The sequence below is a fragment of the Rhipicephalus microplus genome, chromosome X, assembly GCF_043290135.1.
Source record: "Rhipicephalus microplus isolate Deutch F79 chromosome X, USDA_Rmic, whole genome shotgun sequence".
NCBI classification, from domain to species: Eukaryota; Metazoa; Arthropoda; class Arachnida; order Ixodida; family Ixodidae; genus Rhipicephalus; species Rhipicephalus microplus.
The window spans coordinates 293,531,253-293,555,208 of NC_134710.1; the positions used below are offsets into that span (position 1 = coordinate 293,531,253).

The 23,956-nt window shown below is 45.1% G+C and overlaps 1 protein-coding gene across 2 annotated transcripts in view; it reads left to right on the plus strand.

The window, feature by feature from the left end:
- The window catches only part of LOC119186753 (activating signal cointegrator 1 complex subunit 2-like), a 132,925-nt gene that overhangs the window by 30,111 nt on the left and 78,858 nt on the right, over nt 1-23,956 (plus strand). The window contains exons 5-9 of one of the 2 annotated variants that reach the window (XM_075879356.1): nt 6,166-6,298; nt 8,693-8,853; nt 17,892-17,957; nt 22,333-22,443; nt 23,012-23,070. In XM_075879356.1, the coding sequence (XP_075735471.1) occupies nt 6,166-6,190 (25 nt within the window). In that variant the 3' untranslated portion in view covers nt 6,191-6,298; nt 8,693-8,853; nt 17,892-17,957; nt 22,333-22,443; nt 23,012-23,070. The remainder of the gene's footprint in view (nt 1-6,165; nt 6,299-8,692; nt 8,854-17,891; nt 17,958-22,332; nt 22,444-23,011; nt 23,071-23,956) is intronic. The other variant, XM_075879357.1, reaches the window with a different exon arrangement.

Genomic DNA, 23,956 nt, shown 5'->3' on the forward strand with positions numbered 1-23,956 from the left:
ACGGAAAAAGTGTACTCTTGTAAGCGCAGCGCCCAGCGACCAAGGCGTCCCGTAGGGTCCTTGAGTGAGGAGAGCCAGCAAAGCGCATGGTGATCCTTAATAACTGAGAATGGTCGGCCATACAGGTACATTCGGAATTTCACAATGGCCTAGACGAGAGCTAAGCACTCGCGTTCTGTGATGGAATAATTTTGTTCCGAGCGCGACAACAGTCGGCTTGTATGCGCGACGACGCGATGCATGCCTTGTTGCCACTGGGCCAGCACTGCACCTATGCTGTGGCCACTGGCGTCAGTACGAAGCTCTGTGGCGGCAGATGGGTCGAAGTGTGCTAGGACTGGTGGATTGGTGAGAATGTCAACGAGCGACCAGAAGGCGTTTGCTTGCTGTTGGCCCCAGGTGAATGCGACATCCGTTTTGAGAAGGCAGGTTAGAGGACGGGCTACTTTAGCAAACTTCTCGACAAAACGACGGAAATAAGAGCACAGTCCCAGAAACTTCGGACGTCCTTGGCCGAGTGGGGTGTGGGGAAGTCACGAACTGCCCGGACTTTCGCAGGGTCTGGTTGAACGCCCGCAGCGTTAACAAGATGGCTGAGTACGCAGATTTAGCGTTGCCCAAAGCGGCATTTGGACGAGTTAAGTTGCAAGTTGGCACGTCGAAAAACATCAAGCACTGTGGACAGACGGGTAAGATGGTCGTCGAAAGTAGTCGAAAAAACAATAACGTCGTCAGGATAGCAGAGGCGATGATCCACTTCATGCCTCGAAGGAGAGAGTCCATCATGCGCTCAAAAGTCGCGGGGGCATTGCATATTCCAAAAGGCATCATCTTGAACTGATAAAGTCCATCAGAAGTCACGAAGGCCGTCTTCTCTCTGTCTTTGTCGTCCACAGCGATCTGCCAGTAGCCTGAGCGAAGGTCTATTGAAGAGAAATATTTGGCACCGTGCAAGCAATCAAGTGCATCATCTATGCGTGGTAGGGGATAGACATCTTTCTTGGTAATATGGTTGAGATGGCGGTAATAAACACAGAATCTCCAGCTATTGCCCTTCTTTTTAACAAGTACAAGAGGTGAGGACCAGGGACTAGATGAGGGTTAGATTATGCCCTTGTGAAGCATTTTATCGACTTCTCGCTGTATAATAGCACGCTCCGGGGCTGACACACGGTAGGGTCGTCGGCGAATGGGTCGAGCGTCACCGGTGTCGATGCGATGGGTTACCACGGATGTCTGGCCCAAATTACGGTCGCCGAAGTCAAAGATGTCCTGATAAGAAGCAAGCACACGGGAGAAAGCAGAGACTTGTTCAGAGGTGAGCTTGTCAGATAGCATTGGCTTGAAAGGGTCGGAACAGAAATGTGACGAGAGCGACGTTGATGAAAAATCGGGTGGCGAATCGGTGGTTAGGGCGGAAACTGTGTGGTCGACCAGTGGTGTCAAATGAGCAAGTGATATGCCGCGAGGAATAACTTGCGCTGAGAAGCCAAAATTGAGGACGGGAAATGAAGTTCGGTTGTCTTTAACGGTAACCACCGTGTTGGAGAGTGCAACATTACGTGTCATGGCAACGTCAGAAATTGGGGCTGCAACATAATCACCATCGGGTACTGGAGGATATGGCGAGAGTTGGACTTGGACTGCGGCTTGCGGTGGAAGTCTGAGGAAATCGACAGAGCGTAGATGAGGTGGGCTGGTAGAGACGGTCTCTGAAGAGGTTGGTAGTTCGAGCCGAAGAAGACCTTTGGATCAGTCAATGAGCGCAGCGTGTGAAGTCAGAAAGTCGAGTCCAAGGATGAGGTCATGAGGGCAATTTTCCAGTACAGCGAACAGAACTGAAGTTTGATGCTCAGAAATCGTTAATCGCGCAGTGCACATTCCAAGCACAGCAGGAGTACTCCCATCCGCTGTACGACCGGTAGGTGCAATCGCAGGCGTCAGAACTTTTTGGAGGCGGCGACGGAGGTCTGAGCTCATCACAGATATTTGTGCACTGGTATCAATAAGAGCAGTTACAGGTAAACCATCAATGAGAATTGTAAGAAGGTTGCACCGCTGGTCGGGAGTAATCAGAGGATTTGCAGTGCGAGTCGTGTATGCAGCGTCACCTCCGGGGGCTGCACCGGTTAGTTTCCCGAGCGACGGTCGTAGGGAGATCGAGAACGGCGGGGTCGGGGCGGCGAGCGGGACTGACGACGCACGGGCGATGGCGAGCGGCTGGTCCGACGTTCTGGATTATGCTCTGCACCTGTCTCAGCACGGTAGGACGGGGCATAAGGTGCACGTTCGGAGCGAGGCCCCCAATCATAGAAGCTCGGTCGAGGTGATGAGGTCCAACGGCTGCGGCAATGGCGAGCGATGTGTCCTATCCGATGGCACGTCAAACATATGGGCCGATTATCATAAGTGCGCCATTCAGCTGGGTTTCGTCGTGGCGCGAACGTGTGGTTCGGAGTGGCAGCCGCAACGACTGGAGCCAAGCTCGAAGTAGCAGGGGCATTTTGATGAGGTGGCGAAATGCCCATATTCGCGATCTCTTGGTGAACCACGGCCTGTATCATTGAAACAGCATCGAGGTTGTGTCCTGGTGCACTGACGCTAGACATAGCGGGTGCCATAGCCTCGAGTTCCCGACGGACTATTCTGGTGACGTTTTCCGGCGCTGGTGGTTGATGTAGTGTGGGCAAATCTTCGCAAGAGGACGTAGCCGCCGTGTTGGGAAGGCGGTCAAATCGGTGAACTATGCGCCTACTTTTTGCCTGTTCAAAGCGACGACATGCTTCGATGACTGACTCCACCGTCGAGCAGTCTTTGCACAGGAGAAAATTGAAGGCATCATCGGCAATTCCTTTAAGGATGTGTCCGACTTTGTCCTCGTCGAGCATGTCCTTGTCGACCTTGCGGCACAAAGCCAACACATGCTGGATGTACGCGATGTACGGCTCTGTGGATGTCTGGGCACGAGTCGCAAGCTCTTTCTTTGCGGCCACTTGACGTCCGATGGGTTTGCCAAATAGATAGCGCAATTTCTGCTTACAGACGTCCCAGCTAGTCAACTCTTCTTGATGTGTCTCGTACCAGAGTTTGGCTGTGCCATGCAAGTAGAAGATGATGTTCGCCAACATAAGCGTCGTATCCCAATGGTTGCTGCTGCTGACGCGCTCATATAGAACCAGCCAGTCATCGACGTCTATGTCACTTGTGCCGTTGAATGGGCCTGGGTCACGAGGTTGCACCACAACGGTCGGCTGCGGGGCTGACGGATCTTGTTGACATTGAATAGCCTGGTCAGTCATCGTGGTAGCTGCAATGCGCCGTCCGCTGCGAAGATCCAGCTCGTTGGGCTGTGTAGCGAGTGGTAACCCGCACCTTCCACCAATGATGTTACGGGGAATAAAGTATACACTGGCGAGCAAACGCGTACTGGCGAATATACTGGCGAGCAAATGCGTACAACGCTGCTGCAGTCCGAGCACGTTCCCGTTCAGCACTTCGTCGTCGTCATCCTCAGGCATCTACTTAGCCCGTGACAGTATGAGGCCTGGTTAATTCACAGTGGATTACTGATGTTGGCACAAAAGTATGCCATGGAGAGCGCATCACTTGGGAGTTCATTTTCTCGAAAGCAGTTTAATAAGAACATTATTCGCGAATCGGGATTGAGAGCTTCGGCGAAAGCTAAGAGAAACGTTCGGATTGCTGCTTTGTGTTTGGTAATACTACTTAAGGAAGGTTGTGTTAGAAGATTTTTTGGACTCGATATGTCTTAGTGCTGGCAGGGCCCTTTCCCGTGCCTGTGGTGGTGTGTATGCTTATTTCCAGAAGAGAGCAACTAAAAACGAGCGGAAAAGAGTCCTTGGCTGGGTGACATCAGTAGGGGCCTGGAAGACGCTACCACACCATGACACTTCAGCCAACCTGTGCAGCTGGTCATCCTCAAGTCGAGTATCCCGCTGGCAGACGAGCTCTTGCGTCTGGCACCTGGGTTTACGAGGGAGCGGCCTTTTTTTGATTCTCAAACAGGTCGCCGAACGGCTGGTGGCCTATGTCCACCATGTATTGTCCTTCCCAGCTGGGAAGCGAGGCTTTTGTGGTAGGGTCTCCGCATGGCTTTCCATCATCGAGGCATTTGTTCTGACTGGCCTGGTCGTCCCAGATCACCCCACGAATCCCTGCCCCTCTGTCAAAACTGCAGAACTCAGCATAAGAAAATGGAAAAATGTAAATTGCAATGTATCCTTGGTAATCCTGTTCATTATGACTGACATTGAGGTGATATGAATAATAAGAAACAGTTAACTATCCAATTGTCTGTTTACAACTCTTACTTTACTTCTTGTGTCATGTTGGTAATGGTTTGTATGGCACTCATTATGGGAATAGGCTGGTGAACCACTGATAGGCATGTGGTCAGGTTACCAAAATAGTGTTGCAGGTATCAGAGCACCTACCACAGAATACTGGGAAATTTCAAAGCAGTGCCAGGTAGTTGTGCTGCTGTTGATGATTAGTTGTTGAGATGGAGAAAATGTTTAAGGTCTTCAACTCTTTCGTTACTGTGCGAAAATGGTTGTTTTTCATATGTCTCCGGAAAACCATTTTTGCCTGTTTGAAAAGCACTCTAGCATACATTGCGACATACCAAGCTTTGCGCAATAAAATGCTCTTTCTGAAAAACATATGTTGTAGAGCAACAAAAATATTTTAGAATGAATAAAAATGTGAAAAGTGTGAAATTTTCGGTGGCCAGCTGGTAAACAGTACAATAAGAAATGCTATATATACAAAAATATTCAAAACAAAGAAGACTCAGAATATACATTTCTTAGAATAATGACTCAGAAACAGTGTAAAAAATATTGATTGTTGTACAAAATGTTTCTCTTCACATAGACGAAAAAAATCAGAACTTCGTTGCTCGTGCCGTGAGGCGAAGCAGTGCATGGTTTTTCGTGAGGTACAAGTGTACTCGTACGCTTTTCTCAGTAAATTTTTGACTTCTTGTGACAAGAGTCTCTAGGTGTTCCAATATAGATGGATACCCGTGATGTGAATGATCCCTCTATATACGAGATGTGCAATGAACTTCGCGATTTCATCTAGCATCATCCCTTTCCATGAGCTACTCCACTCCACGTAGGTTGGGGTTCTATAGGCTGGCGTTTCAAAACTTTTCGCACTGCTTCGTAGTCAGCGCCAAGATATGCTCCAGGGGCCTTCTTGTCATTAGGAGAAACTCTGCAGCCAGTGCCAGAACACCGAGCTCAAGCAAAGCGTGAACCACACACGTAACCAGAGTAACTAAAAGAATGTGCACATAAGTCAGAAGCTATACGCACTTGCGGCGGAGGAGACAACTTGAGGATGTAAACAAAACAAACCCATGAACGACTGCGGATGTCTCAGGCTGACGCAAAACATCGTCGAAATAAAACTTGAAGCTGAGGTGCTGTCAATTTCAAACCCTAAGCTCATACTCACTCATTTCAGGTGGTGTTGCAAGACAATTTCATGCAGCGCTGGTGTGCACCCATGTGCATGACGACAACGTAATAGGAGAAACTGGTGGCACTAAATGCGACCGTGTGCCTGATATAACGATGCAAGCAAAACCAAAGCTGTTGAAAACTATCAGAGAAGGCCACGTCAACACTTTGAACATGCGGCAGACCTTTGTAAATATATATTGTAGAACAAAGTTTTCTTTACTCCTAGGAGCAGCTCTCTATTGAATAGCTGGCATAAATTTCTGGCAATGATTGCTTCTAAATATATTCAAATTGCGAAGCTGACACTTTAATTTGGTATTTGGATTGCAAAGGTTTTTTTTCATTACAGAACTTTGATATTACTGTATCATAACTACAAGGAGCACACACTTCTGGGGTGTTCTTCAGCCTAGTGCACTTTTCCAACAATACACGCACATTGCTTCGAGCGAAAGTCTGTCAAAAATCAAGATTTTGCCAAAGCGGGAAAATTCAAATTGATTCTGAAAGTTGAGTGGCTGGACTAACTACTAGAAAGTGCTGGGTGCACGAGAAACAAATTTAACATGCCAAAATCTACGATTCAAAAATGTTCATCACATGTGATCGATTTGAATAGACGTGATAACGAAATGATTTAATGCGCCACACATACAGTGCATATTTCTTGCAGCTGGCCTGTGGCATGTGGACGCTGAGGGCCTCTACCACAACAGCCGAGGCTTTCGATATACAACAGAGAGATTGCCCACGGCAGAAAGTGTGTATAAATGGAACATGTAGCTAAGTTTTGTCGCAAAAAGAAGGTAAGCTTTGACTGGCTGCTTGTATACTTCTTGAATGAATAAACAGTAGGAAAGAAAATATTGATAAGCAGAAGAACAACAACAGACAACAGCACTGACTCACAACTAAAATTTTATTTTGAAACAAAGCATATTTTCAAATAATTTGCATTATATTCATGTCTAATCAATCTTTTGGGCTTTTTTTGCTAATTTGTGTTACCTCTTGCGTGTGTAATGATTATATATGTTACCCTTCGCATGCATAATGCTCTTTCCAATGCCATTTATTGTTTCGTATTGAAATGAAATTTTGTGAGTCAGCAATATCGTCTGTCATTCCTCTGCTCATCCACATTTTCTTTCACGCTGTTTACGGGTTCAAAATGGAAGCACGTCAATTTGCCCAGTTACCTATCTGATACTTGTATACTTGTCTCGCTACACAGGGGTGGTCACACCCACCCCTGGATATGCATGGGATAATCTGATATTGCGCAACATCTGTCGACTTCTTATACCATCTACTCAGAAGCTAGTTAAACTAGCATTTTCTGGTAGGTTTCGTTTTGATATGACGAGGGCTAAATGAACGATCAACTGTTTGGGTTCTTGAGTATACTTTGTTTTTTTACCCGAAGGTGCCAAGTGCAATTTTGTGGCAGTGCAGTGGTTTGGTGTTAGTCACTACATAGCAGACATCATGGGAGAAGGATGCTAACAGAGGAGCAAAAGCAGAAGTGCAAACATTGCCAATTGGTAACATTTATTGCTGAACATTCTTGTGTGTACTAAAGCTAGTCGTTTGGGTTTTTGGACATCTGCTCAACAACAAAGACGACAAAGAAAAAATCAGGAAAGGATCCATAGGTGGGCTATTTGGTAATTAAAATTGATTTCCTCGCTCTCAGTTTGCCATGAAACTATAGAACAAATGTCTATGAAAATCAAACTGAGTGTGCGAAAATTGCATAAAATGATAAATTGCATATTATTTACTTAAGAAATATCTAGGTTTATGAATATTTTGCTTGATGTGAGCTGTACGCAATGCCCCGCCACACTGGTCTAGTGGCTAAGGTACTCGGCTGCTGACCCAGAGGTCGTGGGATCGAATTCCCGCTGCGGCGATTCCATTACCAATGGAGGCGCAAATGCTGTAGGCCCGTGTGCTCTGATTTGGGTGCACGTTAAAGAACCCAGGTGGTCAAAATTTTTCGGAGCCCTTCACTATGGCGTCTCTCATAATCATATGGTCGTTTTGGGATGTTAAACCCCACATATCAATCAATTAATCATCAATCGTAAGATGTATGCAATGGATGAGTTTTATCAACTCTCTCTGCCTTTTATTTTTGGCAATAATTTCTGCAACCAGAATGGGCTTTGCACAAAATTTTTCCCCCTTGCATGCATGATATGTCTCAACTACGTGTTGTTTCTCTCACAAGATGATGTCCATTATTGTATCCTGCTTGTAGTGGGTAGCTGAAGACCAAGTATGAAAACCCCTTCATAAAACAGATTTGCACTGCCATAATAACGCTTGCTCTTTCTTTCATGGACAACTGATGCAAAGTCTGCGGTTATGATTTATGTGGAGAAGTTTGCCAGAAAGTTTTTGAATGTGCTAAATGGAAGAAGGAAAAAAAAGAAGTGTCTTGCGAATTGGGGTTTTCACATTCAGCGATTTTTCAGAACAAAATACGAAGTACAGTGCTTACGCATATAAGAACAGTTCATAGTGTCTATGCAGGTATGAAATATATAAGCCCGAAATTGGCAAACTGAGGGATTGTTTTTTCTGTAGAGCATTTTTAAATGTCATGGTATACACAGAAAAAATTTATCATTAATACTAGTTACCTCATTTTTAAAGGTAATCACAAAAATAGTGATATTATGCACACCTCTGTGTTTATTGAGCTGTTGGCATTTTTTGTTGTTGGACTAGGAGAATCTTGAGTTGTGAATGGTGTGTGTTGCTATAGCCAAATACTTCAGGAAAAGTACTTGCTGAAGCCTTGGCTCAGTTGCCTAGTTCGTTCATTACGACTGGCCAGGATAGAAATTATTCAGATTATTTTTTTGGTGGGGGAGCTAATTTTTACATCAGTAATTATGGTAGGTAAATGTAACTTCTAACTAGTGGCTTTGTGCTAGATTTAGCCAGAAGAATTGTAAATTTTTCTCATGGCACACCAGTTTTAATTGGTTTATTTTTCCGACACATTGTGAACTGCTTAAACACGTCTTGTTCTCCGGCATCACCACTCATTCTGCTGGTGCTATAACTATAGCAGCATGTCCATTTTCAGCCACAGTACTATGTTGCCTTTCTGATAATTTTCATCCTTCCTTGACATGTAATATGCACAGTTGTAGTGGGAAATAATACAGCGGTGTGTTTTTCAGTTCAAAGTGTGTTTCTGCTGCTCGGACATGGGTCATGATGGTGCACGATGTCCCAAACGAATGTGCTCTCGTTGCTATGAACACTGTCACACAGCGGCCGAGTGAAAAGAGACTGATGTGCTTTCATGCACCACCTGTTAGACCAAGGGCCACCCAGCAATGTAAGTACATGGTCATGTTCTCTTTCCTGCATGATGCATGTCAGTACTAACTCATTGATGCACGTTTGTTGGTGGCGATTGCGTGCACGTGTTGTTTTGGCCCCTCTTTCCCTCTCATATTTCTAGTGCGCATACCATAAATTGCCTTAGCATAATTGTGTGCCTGAAATCTAGCGATTAGTGTCTTGTAAAGCTGGAACATTATGCGAGGCATGTAAGGCATCTGGCAAGTGTAGCTGCTTTAGCTCATCGCTGCAGTGAGAATGAGACTTGCGCTATCCAATCAGCACCAAGATGCATGCATCCATGGGTGTAACTTGACTTCTGAAGACATAACCACATTGGTGATTATGGGGATGGGGCCTGTCAACGCAGTACTATCGTCGGGGAAGCGGTCGTGACGCAGGTCGTCAGTTCGAATTTCCTTTTTCAAACGTATTACTCCCCCCCCCCCTTTTTTCCCAAGGTAATGCTGCAAGAAAATTATGTCGCTGTCTGCGACAGTTGTTAGCCAGCCCTACCATGTAGATTTCGTGGTGCAGTGACGTTGGTGTCCGACGTCGCTCCGAATCGGGCTCTTTTTTATCTTCTTCTTTCAGTATTGTTTCAAGTATTGCTACTTGTTTTTAAAAGATAATCGTCTTAATCTATTGGGAATATAACTATCAACTTTATTTTATGTCCAACGTATAATAAACACCTTTCCCGGTGATTTCCATTTGGTACTATGCAGGGCGAGCAGAGAGATATTATCAGATTGAACAACAACCCTGGCGAGGTTTTCGTTCCTTAGCATTGATACCGTAGCTCCAACCAATAATTTGTTTTCCATAATGTGATGTTCGTAAATCAATTCGTTCCGCATATTTTTCGTGTTGCTGTATAAAGGCAATGTATGGGCTGATGCCAAAAGATAGTGCAGCTCAACATAAAATGTGTTCCAACCCTGAGGGCTGTGTAGTTGCACAGTATGTTTTAATAAGTCCCAAAATCACAATACATATGACTACAATACATGTAGCTCCGACATTGGGCCTACTTCGCCTGAAATTGCACACACAGAGTCAATCATGTGATTGAATCGGCTCCTTATAACAAGGAGATTTGGACATCACTTTAGTCCCTTGAATGTGTGCTATTGCTATGCAAACGCAGATAGACATTCGAGCTCTAAACGGTGCAGTATATACTTGCACGGTGGTGAGCTCTCTGTAGCTGTCTTCCAATCCCGAGAGCCCGCTTGTCCTATGAGAGCTAAACGTGTTCCATATCGATCTCGGTGATTATAATGAGAGCGTGCCGAAGTTATGGGTGTGACCGATCGTCTGAATGCTTTAATTTGCAAATGCTGGCAAGTACGGTTGCAGGCTTGGGTAAACCACAAGGTGTGATCAAGTCAACGAAATGAATACCTAAGAATGAACGATCATATAGCTGCGTCGATGTATCCTACGATAAGGCAAGGTAGTTGTAGGGAGCTCAAACGCAGTCACCTCGTGCAGCAGTGAAGAAAAAAAAAAACAAATAAAAACATCTCCAATCACTTCTGTAAGAGCACAAACAGCAGCACTATGTGGAGGCCCGCCACTATAGGCAGCATTGTTAAAGCGGGCCACCTCATCATTACATCATTATGGCACTGTATTAATTGCCTCGATGTGGTAGTGTCTGTGTCTGCGTTTTTATTGGTGGCAGTGAAAACTCGGTACACTTGCATTACTGCAGTAGATTTCACGGTGGGGGTAAGCTCGGACCAGGGCTCTGCGGCAGCTGCCACTCAGCGAGCCGGGTCCGTCAGCGAGAACCTCGACTCAGCTGATTCTCTAAGTTCTCGCTCGCCAGCGGCTCCTCCCATCACTCCACTGTAGGATGCTGCCTTTAAAATAGGCAACATTACTCAAAACAATATTGAAAGCAGAAAAGAAAGAGAAAAGTTTAGTTGGTCAGCGCAACTCAAACTCAAGTCTCACACCATTATCGCATCATGTTGCACACCAACAACTGCACCCCGAAAAATTTACGTGGTAGGGCTAAAACCGGCACAAAGAGCGTTGTGATTTTTTTGCAAAAAAGCAAAATTATGACTCCTTGAAATTAGTAATGTAAATAGTGATGCATTACTTTAAAAATAAAAAAATTTAAAAATGGGCTTCGAACTGATGACCTGCAGCACGACCGCTTCCCCAACTGCGCGTCGCCTCACTGTGCCTCCAAACAGCTAGGCAGTCGCATCTGAAACAACTACAAATTTATCGCAATGGGCCCTCCTCATTTTTACCATTACGTAGACTACCCTAACTGTAGTCATTGCATTACGGTGACAGAGCCCGTCACTTAGCTGGATCGCTTAAGTACAGTAAAGGAGATTGCAAAAGAAAACACTTTTATCTCTCAAGCAAACAAACAAAATTCTTTTCAACAGTCACGAGTCGACATTTTCTGAGAAGCTAACAGCTGTTTTCATCAACTTTCAGTCGAACTCGCGGTGGTCGCGCCGGGAAGGTTTTTCTCATCAAGCGGTTAATCTATTTGCTACCGAACCCCGCGATGTTCCTCGAAGCAGACTTCCCGGCATCTGTTCCTGTCAATTTGCGAAAACCACCGACCTTTGTGTTCCACACTCCATGCCTTATTCCCCAGGGTCATACGAGGGGGAAGTTTAGTTTCGGGCCCATTCGTACATTGCAAGCTCTCGAACGTGGTGCGCCCCTCTAATGAGCCGTGCGGCTCGTTATAAAGTGTACTTCTTCCCCAGATGCCTAGATAGGAGAATGCATGCAGATGGCACTGTCCAATCACGTGTTGCACACAACCTTCGAGGGTTACGTCCATACACGTTCAAAAACACGTTCAATATACAGGCGTGGTCACTGCACTCGCTGGATTTCGTGCCGACCAGTCATGCCCTCGCGATCTCCGACGACAGTGCAGCTCTGGCTGACTGGGCTCACCCTACGCCATTTTCTGACACCGACAAGAGCTCTCGCCGAGTGTTTAGTTACATGGTCTCCCGAGCCAAAGGAGCTGACAACTCATTGACAAAAGCAGACATTGATAATGAAGAGGGAGGCACCACTAAGAGATGCTAGCTTCAGAACCAGCCAGACAATTACCCCCCTGAAGAAGAGACCGAATCAGTCTCAAAACATAGCGCCAGTTTTTTTATAATTTTAAAACTAAAAACCAAGTTTGGCTGGAGAGTCTTTTCTATTCTTATAGATACAAGATGCCAGCAAAATAAATATATCCAATCAAATATTTGGCATTCATATATTAAGATACTTCAATGCATTAGTGAATTCCTCAATGCAGTTTCATTAGATAACAATTGTAGCAGAAAGAAACAAGACACAAGAAGGCAGTAAAAATACACACACATTGCTACTGTGCATATTTTTGCTGCCTTGTGTCTTATTTGTGATACCATTGTTATCGAGATATGCTTAACCAACAAGCCTGCCCTGCGACATTAATGGTTTCGTTGAATTTTCGTTGCTGAGGCTATTTCAAGTTTGCAGTCGCTTGCTAGCAAACTTCTCTGACATTCATACTTTTTTTTTGTACTACACACAAGAATAAGAAAAGAGAGAAGATGTTAACACAGTTCCCTTCTAGCATTCATCTCCACCTGTACATCACCACTCTACAATGGGAACAATCAACATCTAGCCTAATTTATCACTCTCTCATAAGTCATCACCATCATCATCAGCGTGACTACGTCCACTGCAGGACAAAGGCCTCTCCCATTTTCCGCTAGTTAACTCGGTCCTGCGCTTGCTGCTGCCAATTTATACTTGCAAATTTATTAATCTCATCTGCCTACCTAACCTTCTGTCTCCCCTTAACCAGCTTGCCTTCTCTGGGAATCCAGTTAGTTACCCTTAACGACCAGCGGTTATCCTGTCTACGCGCTACATGCCCGGCCCATGTCCATTTCCTCTTCTTGATTTCAACTATGATATCCTTAACCCCCGTTCGTTCCCTAATCCACTCTGCTCTCTTCTTGTCTCTTAAGGTTACACCTACCATTTTTCTTTCCGTTGCTCGCTGCGTCGTCCTCAATTTAAGCTGAACCTTCTTTGTAAGTCTCCAGGTTTCTGCTCCGTAGCTAAGTACCGGCAAGATACAGCTGTTATATACCTTCCTCTTGAGGGATAGTGGCAATCTACCTGTCATAATTTGAGAGTGCTTGCCAAATGTGCTCCACCCCATTCTTATTCTTCTAGTTACTTCAGTCTCGTGGTTCGGCTCCGCTGTTATTACCTGCCCTAAGTAAACATAGTCTTTTACAACTTGAAGTGCACTATTACCTATCTCAAAGCGCTGCTCCTTTCCGAGGTTGTTGTACATTACTTTCGTTTTCTGCAGATTAATTTTAAGACCCACCTTTCAGCTCTCCTTGTCTAACTCCGTAATCATGAGTTGCTATTCGTCCCCTGAGTTACTCAGAAATGCAATGTCATCGGCGAAGCGTAGGTTACTAAGGTACTCTCTATTACTTTTATCCCTAACTGTTCCCATTCTAGGCTTCTGAAAATCTCCTGTAAGCACGCAGTAAATAGCATTGGAGAGATTGTGTCCCCCTGCCTTACACCCTTCTTGATTGGTATTCTGTTGCTTTCTTTATGAAGCACTATGGTAGCAGATGATCCCCTGTAGATTTCTTCCAGGATGTTTATATATACTTCATCGACGCCCTGATTCCGCAGTGTCTGCATGACGGCTGATATTTCTACTGAATCAAATGCCTTATCGTAAGCTATGAAGGCTATGTATAGTGATTGGTTATATTCTGAGCATTTCTCTATCACCTGATTGATAGTATGAATGTGACCGATTGTTGAGTAGCCTGTTAGAAATCCTGCTTGTTCCTTTGGTTAATTGAATTCTAAAGTTTTCTTTACTCTGTTAGCAATTACCTTTGTAAATAACTTGTATACTACAGAGAGCAAGCTGATCGGCCTGTAATTCTTCAAGTCCTTGTCATCTCCTTTCTTATGTATTAAGATGATGTTAGCATTCTTCCAAGACTCTGGTACTCTTCCCGTCAGGAGACACCTCGTAAACAGAGTAGCTAGTTTTTCTAACACAATCTGTCCTCCAATTTCAGCAGATCTGATGTTACCTGATCCTCACCAGCAGCTTTGCCTCTTTGCATGCTCTCCAAAGCTTTTCTGACTTCTATCGTTACTGGTGGGGTTTCATCTGGGTTACTGCAAGTTCCTATAGCATTAAGGTCGTGGTTGTCCCGGCTTCTGTACAGATCTCTGTAAAACTCCTCCGCTATTTTAACTATCCTATCCATATTGGTTGTTATTTTGCCTTCTTTGTCCCTTAGTGCATACATCCGATTTCTCCCTATCCCAAGTTTCCTCTTCACTGCTTTGACGCTTCCTCCATTTTCCAGAGCTTGTTCAATTCCTTCCATGTTATACCTTCTTACATCACATACCTTACGCCTATTAATCAACTTCGAAAGCTGTGCCAGTTCTATTTTGTTTGTTGTACTTGAGACTTTCATGATTCGACACTTCCTAATGAGATTCTTCGTTTCCTGGGAAAGCTTGCTAGTGTCCTGTCTAACTGCCCTGCCTCCAACTTCCACTGCGCACTCCGTAATGATACTCGTGATATTATCAATCATTGTATCTATGCTAAGGTTGGTTTCCTCACTAAGAGCTGAGTACTTGTTCTGAACGAAGACTCTGAATTCTTGTACTTTTCCTCTCAGTGCTAGCTCATTGATTGGCTTCTTGCGTATCAGTTTCTGTCGTTCCTTCTTCAAGTCTCATAGGTAGGCGTACTTGATTTCGCATATCCTCTACTAACGGTTTTGCCACAATGGCAAAAAAATGTATAGAATGTGATATGAACTAAGGCTAGCAGCTAGCTCTTTTGAACATGATCTTGCATAAAAATCTACAAAATTTTCGTCATGAATCTTGAAACAAAATGCACAACGTTCTTGCCACCTTCTTATGTTTCATCTCGCATCGACCACAACTTCAAAGTTCATGAGCCATTATGACATACCAACATGTACTTGCACTCCTACATGCCCAAGACTTCATCTGAATGCAACCACTTTCCTGCCTTCATCGCCAGTGGCTCTGATCGTGGATCATTCAAGAGTGCCATTTCTGAAATGTAACACCACTCCTCTCTGTAATGCCGCAAATGGCATTGAGGGTATTTAAATAAATAAATAAACTGCTATTTATGTGTGGTTTTATATGCCTAAACATCGTAAAGGCCAATGTGGAGTGCTATACTATGCTGTACCCTCCCCCTCACACCACTTCTCCTCACCCTTATCTTCCTTTCCCACCACCTTACTATAGCACACTTACATAGCTATGCTAAGCTTTACTTCCTTCCCTCCTTTGTAAGGCTGAGAATGGTCCTTCAGCGTTGCATGTTGTTAGTCTAGTTGATTCATTGTGACTGTGTGATCTTCTGTGTTAAACTTAAGCGCCCCAAATTTTTATAAAGCCTCACCATGGTATTCTAAAACATGCCTCAACTCTAATGTTGTGCTTCTCTTGACCTAGTAGAAAAGAGCATAAGCGCTTCTCTTAAAGTGTCCCTGAAACACTTTTTATGCATGTTCAAAAAACAATGGTGATTGGTAGTTGAGGCTCCTGAGAACATGCAAGCAAAACAATACAATGCAGCATACGGCTTGAAACTTACAACTATTTCTCAAAGTATGCTAGAAACGGTTGCCTTTTCTTTCTACGAATAATGCCGTATACCCACATTTGAGGCCATTGGCTGATAGTTACTGAAAAAGGCATCAGAAGCCAATGCATGCCAGCAGTCGGACTGAAAGTAATCTGCACATTCAAAGCAAATGAAACAATGCTTAAGGTCACGACATGCACGTGATGTGTTTTAGTTCCCTGTGCTATCCCTCCTTGATTAGCTTTGAGTGTGCTTGTCAAGACAAGAGAAAGGAGAAATCAATGACAGCGTGTGACAAACCTCTAACTTAGCATATGCTTGAATGGGTCTAACAATTTTTGTGTTAATCAATTTGTGAGGCAATAAACTCCTCTAATGAAGTTGTTTAATGGTTTCTCGGAAAAGTGTTGCAGGGCCCCTTTAAAACGTTGCAGCACTCCTAGAAAATGCCTGCGAATAATCAACTAACATGCAGTGATCACTTTTGCTAAAAGTTGGCGCTGTTATCGACATTCTCAAGTCAAGGTGGAGCATCAAGTAGTGTGACATCCTAGAATATGGGGGTCAGTCACTCGCGCCAAAGGTGTATTTCACATTCAAGTTTGCACGATACTATAATTACGATATATCACAAATACAGATACTCATATATCATGTGTTGGAAGTATCATGATACGGACACAAGATAGCCGAAGAGTATTTAAAATGCATGTTTCTACAATACTATGCAGCCTTTGTTATGATGCTTGCAAAGGACACTAACCAAAGCAAATGATTAGGCTGACAGGATGTGAGAGTCAAGCACGTAAAGCTTCAATGGCTAGTGTAACAGATATTTGTTGTGCTGGCTGAGAAACAAGCCAACACAAAAAAAAATTGAATGCCATGAGTTAAATGCGCTTTCTGGCTATCAATGCATAGGCTAGTCTTCATCAAGTGCCAGAATATTGAAGAAAAAAAAAAAAAGCACTAAGGAGGCTAAGTGCCCCATGGCACCAGTGTGAAGACAGGAGGTGTTTACATTTACAATTAAGTCTTTTTGATTTCCCGAGAATGTCCCAAGCAACATTCGCAGCAATGTCAAGCGCAATACATAGTGTGCTTTGACATCACTGTGGCCTCCATGTCCGGGTACCAGCCGGCTGAGATGCCATGTGCACTCTTGCTCCAACGCTCCAAGCAAGAAATAGTGACATCAGATTAGTGCCGGTGCTCCATGCGTTCATTTGCACCTTTGTGCTCACTCTTGGCGCAGCTGGCGAACAGAAAAATGGGGGGGGGGGGGTGGAGAACAAAAAATTGGGGGATCGGACTGTGTGTCCTCCCCTGCAGTGACCTTCTGTAATGATATAAAAAGTCACGGTGACTACCCTGTCTGGTTACTGAGGGCCGAGAACCTGTCTGTGGCATCACGTGAACACTATGCATATGTAGCAAATAACACTATAACAATGCCATGTCACTTGCAGTGTTTTTCCTTGCTTTATAATACGATTAGTACATGCTCTATATCAGATAGTTGCAATGCTTGATCAAAGATTCTCTCCATTCCATATTGGTCGTAGCTTATACTGTCACCGATACTTCACCTGCTTCAGTCTTTGTCACGTTCCCTGATAAAGTCACAGGATAGGAATGTCAAGTAAAGAAAGATGCAAAAGCACTGATACTCTAAATAATTCCAAAAAAGGGATAGAAACGCTACACATTTGAAGTAATAATGAATATGTTATCGAAGCAATACGAGACATCACTGACAAGTGCCACTCCACGGTGCAAGATGTTGCAGACGATGATGATGTGTGGATTTCAGCGACGCAAGGGCCATGCTTGGCTGATGAGCGCCATGAAAGATGATGTAACAATGACAATGATCAGTTATTTATAATGACATTCAGAGAATGTGAAGTAGTGAACAATGATGATCCTGAGAGGCTGTATTGGTCTTAATTTCTATGCCCAAAAGGTGGGTAAATGATATGAGTAGTATGGTTATGGAAGCGACGTGACATGTGAGCTGTGAAAATCAATGACATGCGGTCATGGTAACTGAAATACGGAAACATGGAATCAGCACGAATGCCTCGTCAATTCCTTAGAGTCCAAGGGCCACGAGATAGGTGCTTTCTTTATAGCAGCCACCTCTGTTCAGAGGTTGTGCTATGAATACCCTGGGTATATGGCATGCAAAGTATGTACGTACGTACATCATTTAAAAAAAGAGACGTTGACTGAGATACAAAAAGTGGCTCCGAACCGATAAACGTAACACGATTCAATGGAAATTTATGTTGGTAGGGTAATGTAAAGTGATTTTTTCTGATATCTTCCATTTCATTGCACTGGATTAGGATGTGAAGTACGGTGAATGGTTCTCCCAATCTCTCACACCTGGGTGGATCATCACCGGACAAAAGGTATGCATGTGTGGTATGTGAGTGTCCCATTCATAGCCTTGTTAGTGTTACTTGTGTGCAGTGCGATTTCGATACTGGTGGCAAATTACCAAGGTATGGCTTGATAGCGTAAAGTTTATTTTGGGTGTGCCTATTTCAAGTGCTCTGCCAATAAGCTCTGAGCTTTCGTTTAAAAAACAGTTTTAGGTCAAGTACAGGGATAGCTATGGATAAATTGGCAGTGTTCTCTTGAACAGATGCAGCTAGCCAGTCGGCCAACATGTTGCCTTAAATATTGCCGAGTCCTGGAACCCTGCATACTATGATATGCTCTTTGAGTGTGTATACTGTTCATTGAAGTGAGTAGAGTGGAACTAGGACAAGGTTTTGACAATATTTAGGCGTTAAAAGCACTCGGGACATGGTGTATATTATTGGATGTTGTTGTTTTGATTGTTTAATGGCCATAAGTATTGCATAGGCTTCTCTGAAAACGCCTGTATTAGGATGAAGAGTGCCAAAATCCAAAAAGGTTGGACCAATGGCTGCTTTCGATACAGACCTTTGAGGCACCTGTAAAGAATTCTGTGCAAGTGTACTTGTGTTGGAGTTCAAGGAAGTGAGTGCAGATATGTGCAGTAGGCACACGATTAGTGACTTTACAATCTATACATCACAATCCATAAGCTGCCGCTGCCACAGTGGGAGATGTGCAACGGGAGCCATTAAGCAGTTTTCAAGAAGTGGCACACAGGTTTCTGCAGCTATACCCCTCACACCAAGTGAGAAGGGTCACCTCAGCGAGGGACAGTCGTCAAAAAGGATAGATCTGGACATTCATTGATTCTGGAGTTTGTGGGTGTCCCTTATCTGCATTTACTTTCATATATTACAAAAAAAACATATAATATCTCTGAACATGGAGTGACCACTCGTTCGACTCTTCGTAGAGGCTTTATACATGGCTTGTGCAAAATGCACCCATAGAGTGGGAAATGCCCAGATGACGAACAGGATCCAGGATTCTCAACGTGCTTGGTGTGGCAGACTGTGGCTCTACAGTCTAGGCTTGCGCGTATGAAACCAGTCGCACACCGACTCTTGAGCTGAGTAGGAAGCTCAGCTTAAAAGCTGAGCTTCCGACTTAGCTCGAGTCCACTGCTTCATTCATGGCCACTTTGTAAGCTGCCGTTACGACTCCAAGTTACCATAAGCAAGGCTGGTCAGGTTTATCAGAGACTGAAGCGGGAACAGTTCTTGGCATTTTACTACAAAAAAACTTCAGTATCAACAACGATTCGTCACACTGATCAGCTCACAACAGCTTCGAAAGAGCAGCGGTGATGATACAGTGAAAGCTCGTTAATTCACACCTCATTAATTCGAAATTTTGGATAATTCGAAATGGTCGCCGCAGACCGGTCCGCAGTGCATAGGAGACCATGTGTAAAACGATTCGTTAATTCGAACAGAAATTGCTGCCTCTACGGATAATTCGAAGCGCGCGACGCCGAGCGTCATCATCGTCAAACACTAGTGGAAGCTTTTACGGTCGAACAATAGGTGGCACGACCAGTTTTTTCGAGCTTCAAGTGGTCTCCGAGCAAAGGGCAAGCAAAGTATGGCCTCCAAAATCCAGGGAGCAATTTTTTTTCCCGTAGCCCTCCGGCTCTCTCAGCGCCTGGCGCCACTTGTACGCGGGACCCACGGGACGCTGAGGAGTCGGCAGAGTAGTCCTAGCAGTCCTAGGCCGCTCCCGGCAGCGTCACTTTGTTTCTCGAGCACGTTGTTCGTTCACGCCGTCAAGCCGTCTTATTCCGCATCGAAGTTGCAAGATGCTGCTGGGAAACTACTGCGCGAAGACTGTCAAGGAGAATGTGGAGATTTTGCGAAAGGTTGACCAAGGGAACTCGAGCAAATACGAAATTGCGAGGAAGCACGGCGTACCTCCGAGCACATTGTCAGCCTACATACGCAACATGACGGCCATTGAAAACGCCTATGAAGCCGAGGATTTTGGCGCCAGTCGAAAAAGGCTAAGGACAGCGAAGTTCCCGCAACAGGAGTCAGCTTTGATTATCTGGGTTAAAGAAATGAGAGCCCAGAGTATCGCATTGAGCGGCCCTATCATCGTGGTCAAGGCAGCCAATTTCGCCCTGCGCTTGGACATTGAAGACTTTGTCGCCTCCGAGGGATGGTTTCATCATTTCAGGAAGCGGCACAATCTCGTATTCCGCACGTTATCCGGCGAGGCAAAGGAAGTGGGCGCCGAAACATGCGCTACTTGGAGAAGCGACACCCTGCAGCATTACTTGGAGAGCTACTCACCACAGGATGTGTTTAATGCTGACGAGACAGCGTTATTTTTCAAGTTCCAGCCAGACAAGACGATCACCTACAAGGGAGACAGCTGTGCCGGCGGCAAGCGCAGCAAAGAGCGTGTCACTGTTCTGGTCGCCGCAAATATGACCGGTACGGAAAAGGTCCCCCTTTTTGTGATTGGCAAAGCGCTCAAGCCACGGTGCTTCAAAAACATTCGCTCACTGCCGACGGAGTACGCCGTAAACAAGAAAGCCTGGATGACAGGTGACCTATTCAGGAAGTGGCTACTGAAATTCGACAGGCGAATGGAACTGGGCGGCAGACGCGTTCTTCTTGTCGTCGACAACTGTTCGGCGCACAAAGTCGACGTTGAGGTGAGAGCAACTAAGTTGGTGTTCCTTCCGGCAAATACGACTACGGCCCTACAGCCAATGGACCAGGGTGTGATAAGGAACATGAAGTGCTTTTATAGGCGTCACGGGCTGGAGAGAATGATTTTGTACGCGGGCGACAGGAAGGACTTCGGCATTACGCTGCTCACTGCCATGCACATGTTGGTGCGCGCATGGGAACAGGTGACTGCGACCACAATCGCAAACTGTTTCCCCCACTGTGGATTTGCAGCTGGAAGTGCGCAGGATAGTTGTGACGTCGACATAGATGGGGCTGAGGAGCTCATGCCCGTGGCATTGCGCGACACTCTTCGGGACATACGTTTTGCTGATTATGTTGAAGTTGACACTGGTGCATCGTTGTGTGGTGCCCTGACTGATGAGGACATTATCGCTCAAGTAGCTGGTGCGCAGCCTGATGCTGAAGAGCCAGAAGGTGAGGAGACAAAAATGACGAAGCGCCTGTGCATCGGTCAGCTTCTGCGGTGATAGAGGCACTTAATGTGTCGCGTCTCTTCAGCTTTGAAGAGGGTGAAGAGGATTCCCTGCGCCGCGTCCGCGCGCTGGAACAGACAGCCGCAGCTGTGGCATTCAGAGAAAAGAAGCAGATGGTCATCCCCGACTTTTTTGGCCAATAAATATCTTTCGTGCCCCCACCCCCGAAATCCACCCATTTTTGCTCACTTTCATTATTTCAAATTTTGTTTAATTCGAAATTGCTCAGCGTTCCCATGGAATTAGAATTAACGAGATTTTACTGTATATCCTTTTCGAAGAAAATTATTTTCCGGAAGCAGCAAATGCTTTGACGGGTCTTTAAAAACTTCGCTCGTTCCCATCCGTTACTGTATGAACATGTCACAGCCGTATAAAAGCATGAACAAAAGATGCAATTCTATGGGGCCCCTGTTCAGTGCTTGCCTGTTCTGCAATACTACTTCACAAGACTCCAAAGCGCCGAATAGGCAACCTGCACCGCAAATAAGCTACAAGCGAAATTATCACAGCGGAAATTTTGGCAATATTTTACTATATTGTAACACAGCCTCGTAATATTTTCATTCTCCCGAAAGAACATAATTCAGTGATTACTGTTGTGACGAAAAACTTCGCCGAACTATTGGTTCCCTAGCGTGCAGACAAGAGCGGCATGTGTCGAAAGTAAGGGGGAGACTCGCGCCACCTTTACCCTCCCGGCTGATACACTGATGTACGAGACTGCTGTAGAGGTTTAAAGGATATTTCCTGTCATTGCCCCATGATATACATGACAAGACCTTTACGACATTGTTTTTATACACTTGTTTCTGAGATATTTGATGTGTGAAACAAACTTTAGCTTTATGTTTGAAGTTAAGCCTAAAAATTTACGCCTAGTTTTTACAGATAGATATTGACCCTGTAGGTCTATGTGGCGATCGGGATACGAGTTTCTTTTGCTAAAAAAATAACGTGCTTATTTGAGGATTAAGTCAGAAACCATCTTCGTCTGCCCATTTCACCACCTTGTTTGTTTCCGCTCACACGTCACCAAGGTCACAAGTTGCAAAGTCTAAATCCTACGTACACATTCGTTTGTTTGGCAGTTTTGTCTTTTTTGGAGCGGAAACACGCCGCCACACTTCACAAAAGCTCATGTTCAATCGATTTTCGTTGTGACAATGTCTTTTTCCCTCTTCCAGGCAATGCAGGACCTGGAATATACCGTACGGTCATCATCAAAGTTGGTGCAGTAGAATTCGGATTTCAATTCTTCATCTGCGGAGAGTCCTGTGGTGTTATATTTCGCACTGGTAAGCTGTCCTTGACCGTTCTGCGAGCCATGGCCGAACCACAGCACTTAAAGGGGTGGTGCCACCATATTTGTGGCTTGCGCGTTCTTTGCTGGAAACGTTTCTTATAGCTACAGGAATCATGATACATGCATCAAGATAAATTTATTCTTGCTAAATAAAATAAGGTTGCCTTTCTTGCGTGGATAAGTTTCGGTTTCTGGGCAACAAATTGGGCTGTGACGTGGGAGTGCGGGTGACTCGTTCATGTAACCACACAAGAATGTCGCAACCATCACGCTGAATATCGTCTGCTCTCGCACAGACACAAGCACCTGCAAAACAAATGATGCTTTGAGGATATGTATGTAGCAGTGGAAGTCTCCAGAGGTCCCTCATCTCACTACAATAGGCATACACATGGGAGGGTGGTAAGAGGGAGTGCAAACACAGCCCCACACATTCACAAACTAGGGAGGGGTTGCACTGGGACAAACCTTTGTCCCCCCTGAAGGGCAAACCAGCTCCCGCTTGCACTTACTACAGATTTGGTGTGATGTCACTGCAACTTTTGTTTCCCTTCCTACAGAGCTATGACAGTTCTGGACGTGCTTGCGATGGGCTTCGGTTGGGAGAACGAGCAGTCAGGTACGCTTTAGAGGTGAATTTATATATATTCGAAACTTTTGCTGTGTCTGCCAATTCGTGTAGTGCCCTAGCAGACAAAGGAAACCTACAACAAGCTTCTTTTAGCCTCGAAATTCGGCGGCACCACCCCTTTGAAGAAGCGCCGCGGGATTGGAACATACAGTTTCACTGGTAGTTTAAGATAGCCCATAGCTATATGGGTGGGGAGTGTTCTAGATCCAAGAGTAAGTATAAGGTGTTTTGTGGGAATTTCTTTTTTGCCTTATCTTATTTTTATGCGCTGCACCTCGTCAAAATTCTTGTCGTTCCAGCCTGTCAAGAGTTCTTTATTGGATAGACCCATCAAGTCGCCATCTGACACGACTTCCTTCACGGTGTTCATTGTTCGGTGTGGTGAAACTTTCCGGGGAGTTTTATGACCAGTAAAAAGTATTGAAAGTATTGAAAAAGCGAAGCAGCGATGGCGTAGTGGTTAGAGTATCCGCCTCGCATGCAAAAGGTCCGTGGTTTAAATCCCGGTGCCGCGCAGTTCCCAACCGGATAAAAAAAAATCCGCGTGGTGATAGAACTGCATTACGAGGCTTGGGGTGCGGCATCACCGGTAACCACCGCCGGGAACACACTCCCTCACCAGAGAAGGATTGGCCACCCTGGTGCAGTATCTGGCCACTACCTCCCACATGCATACGCCAAATAACTCACGGCCCTCAGTCCCCAGCAGCTGCGAAGCAACTGACCACGGCAGCGGTCAGATCTGCAACGCAGCAGAGGGTGCTAAGAATCTCTGGATCCGGACAGGCCACCATTGGAACCTGAACTTGGCAACGTTTAACGCTAAAACCTTATCTAGTGAGGGAAGTCTAGCTGTACTGTTAGAGGAGCTAGA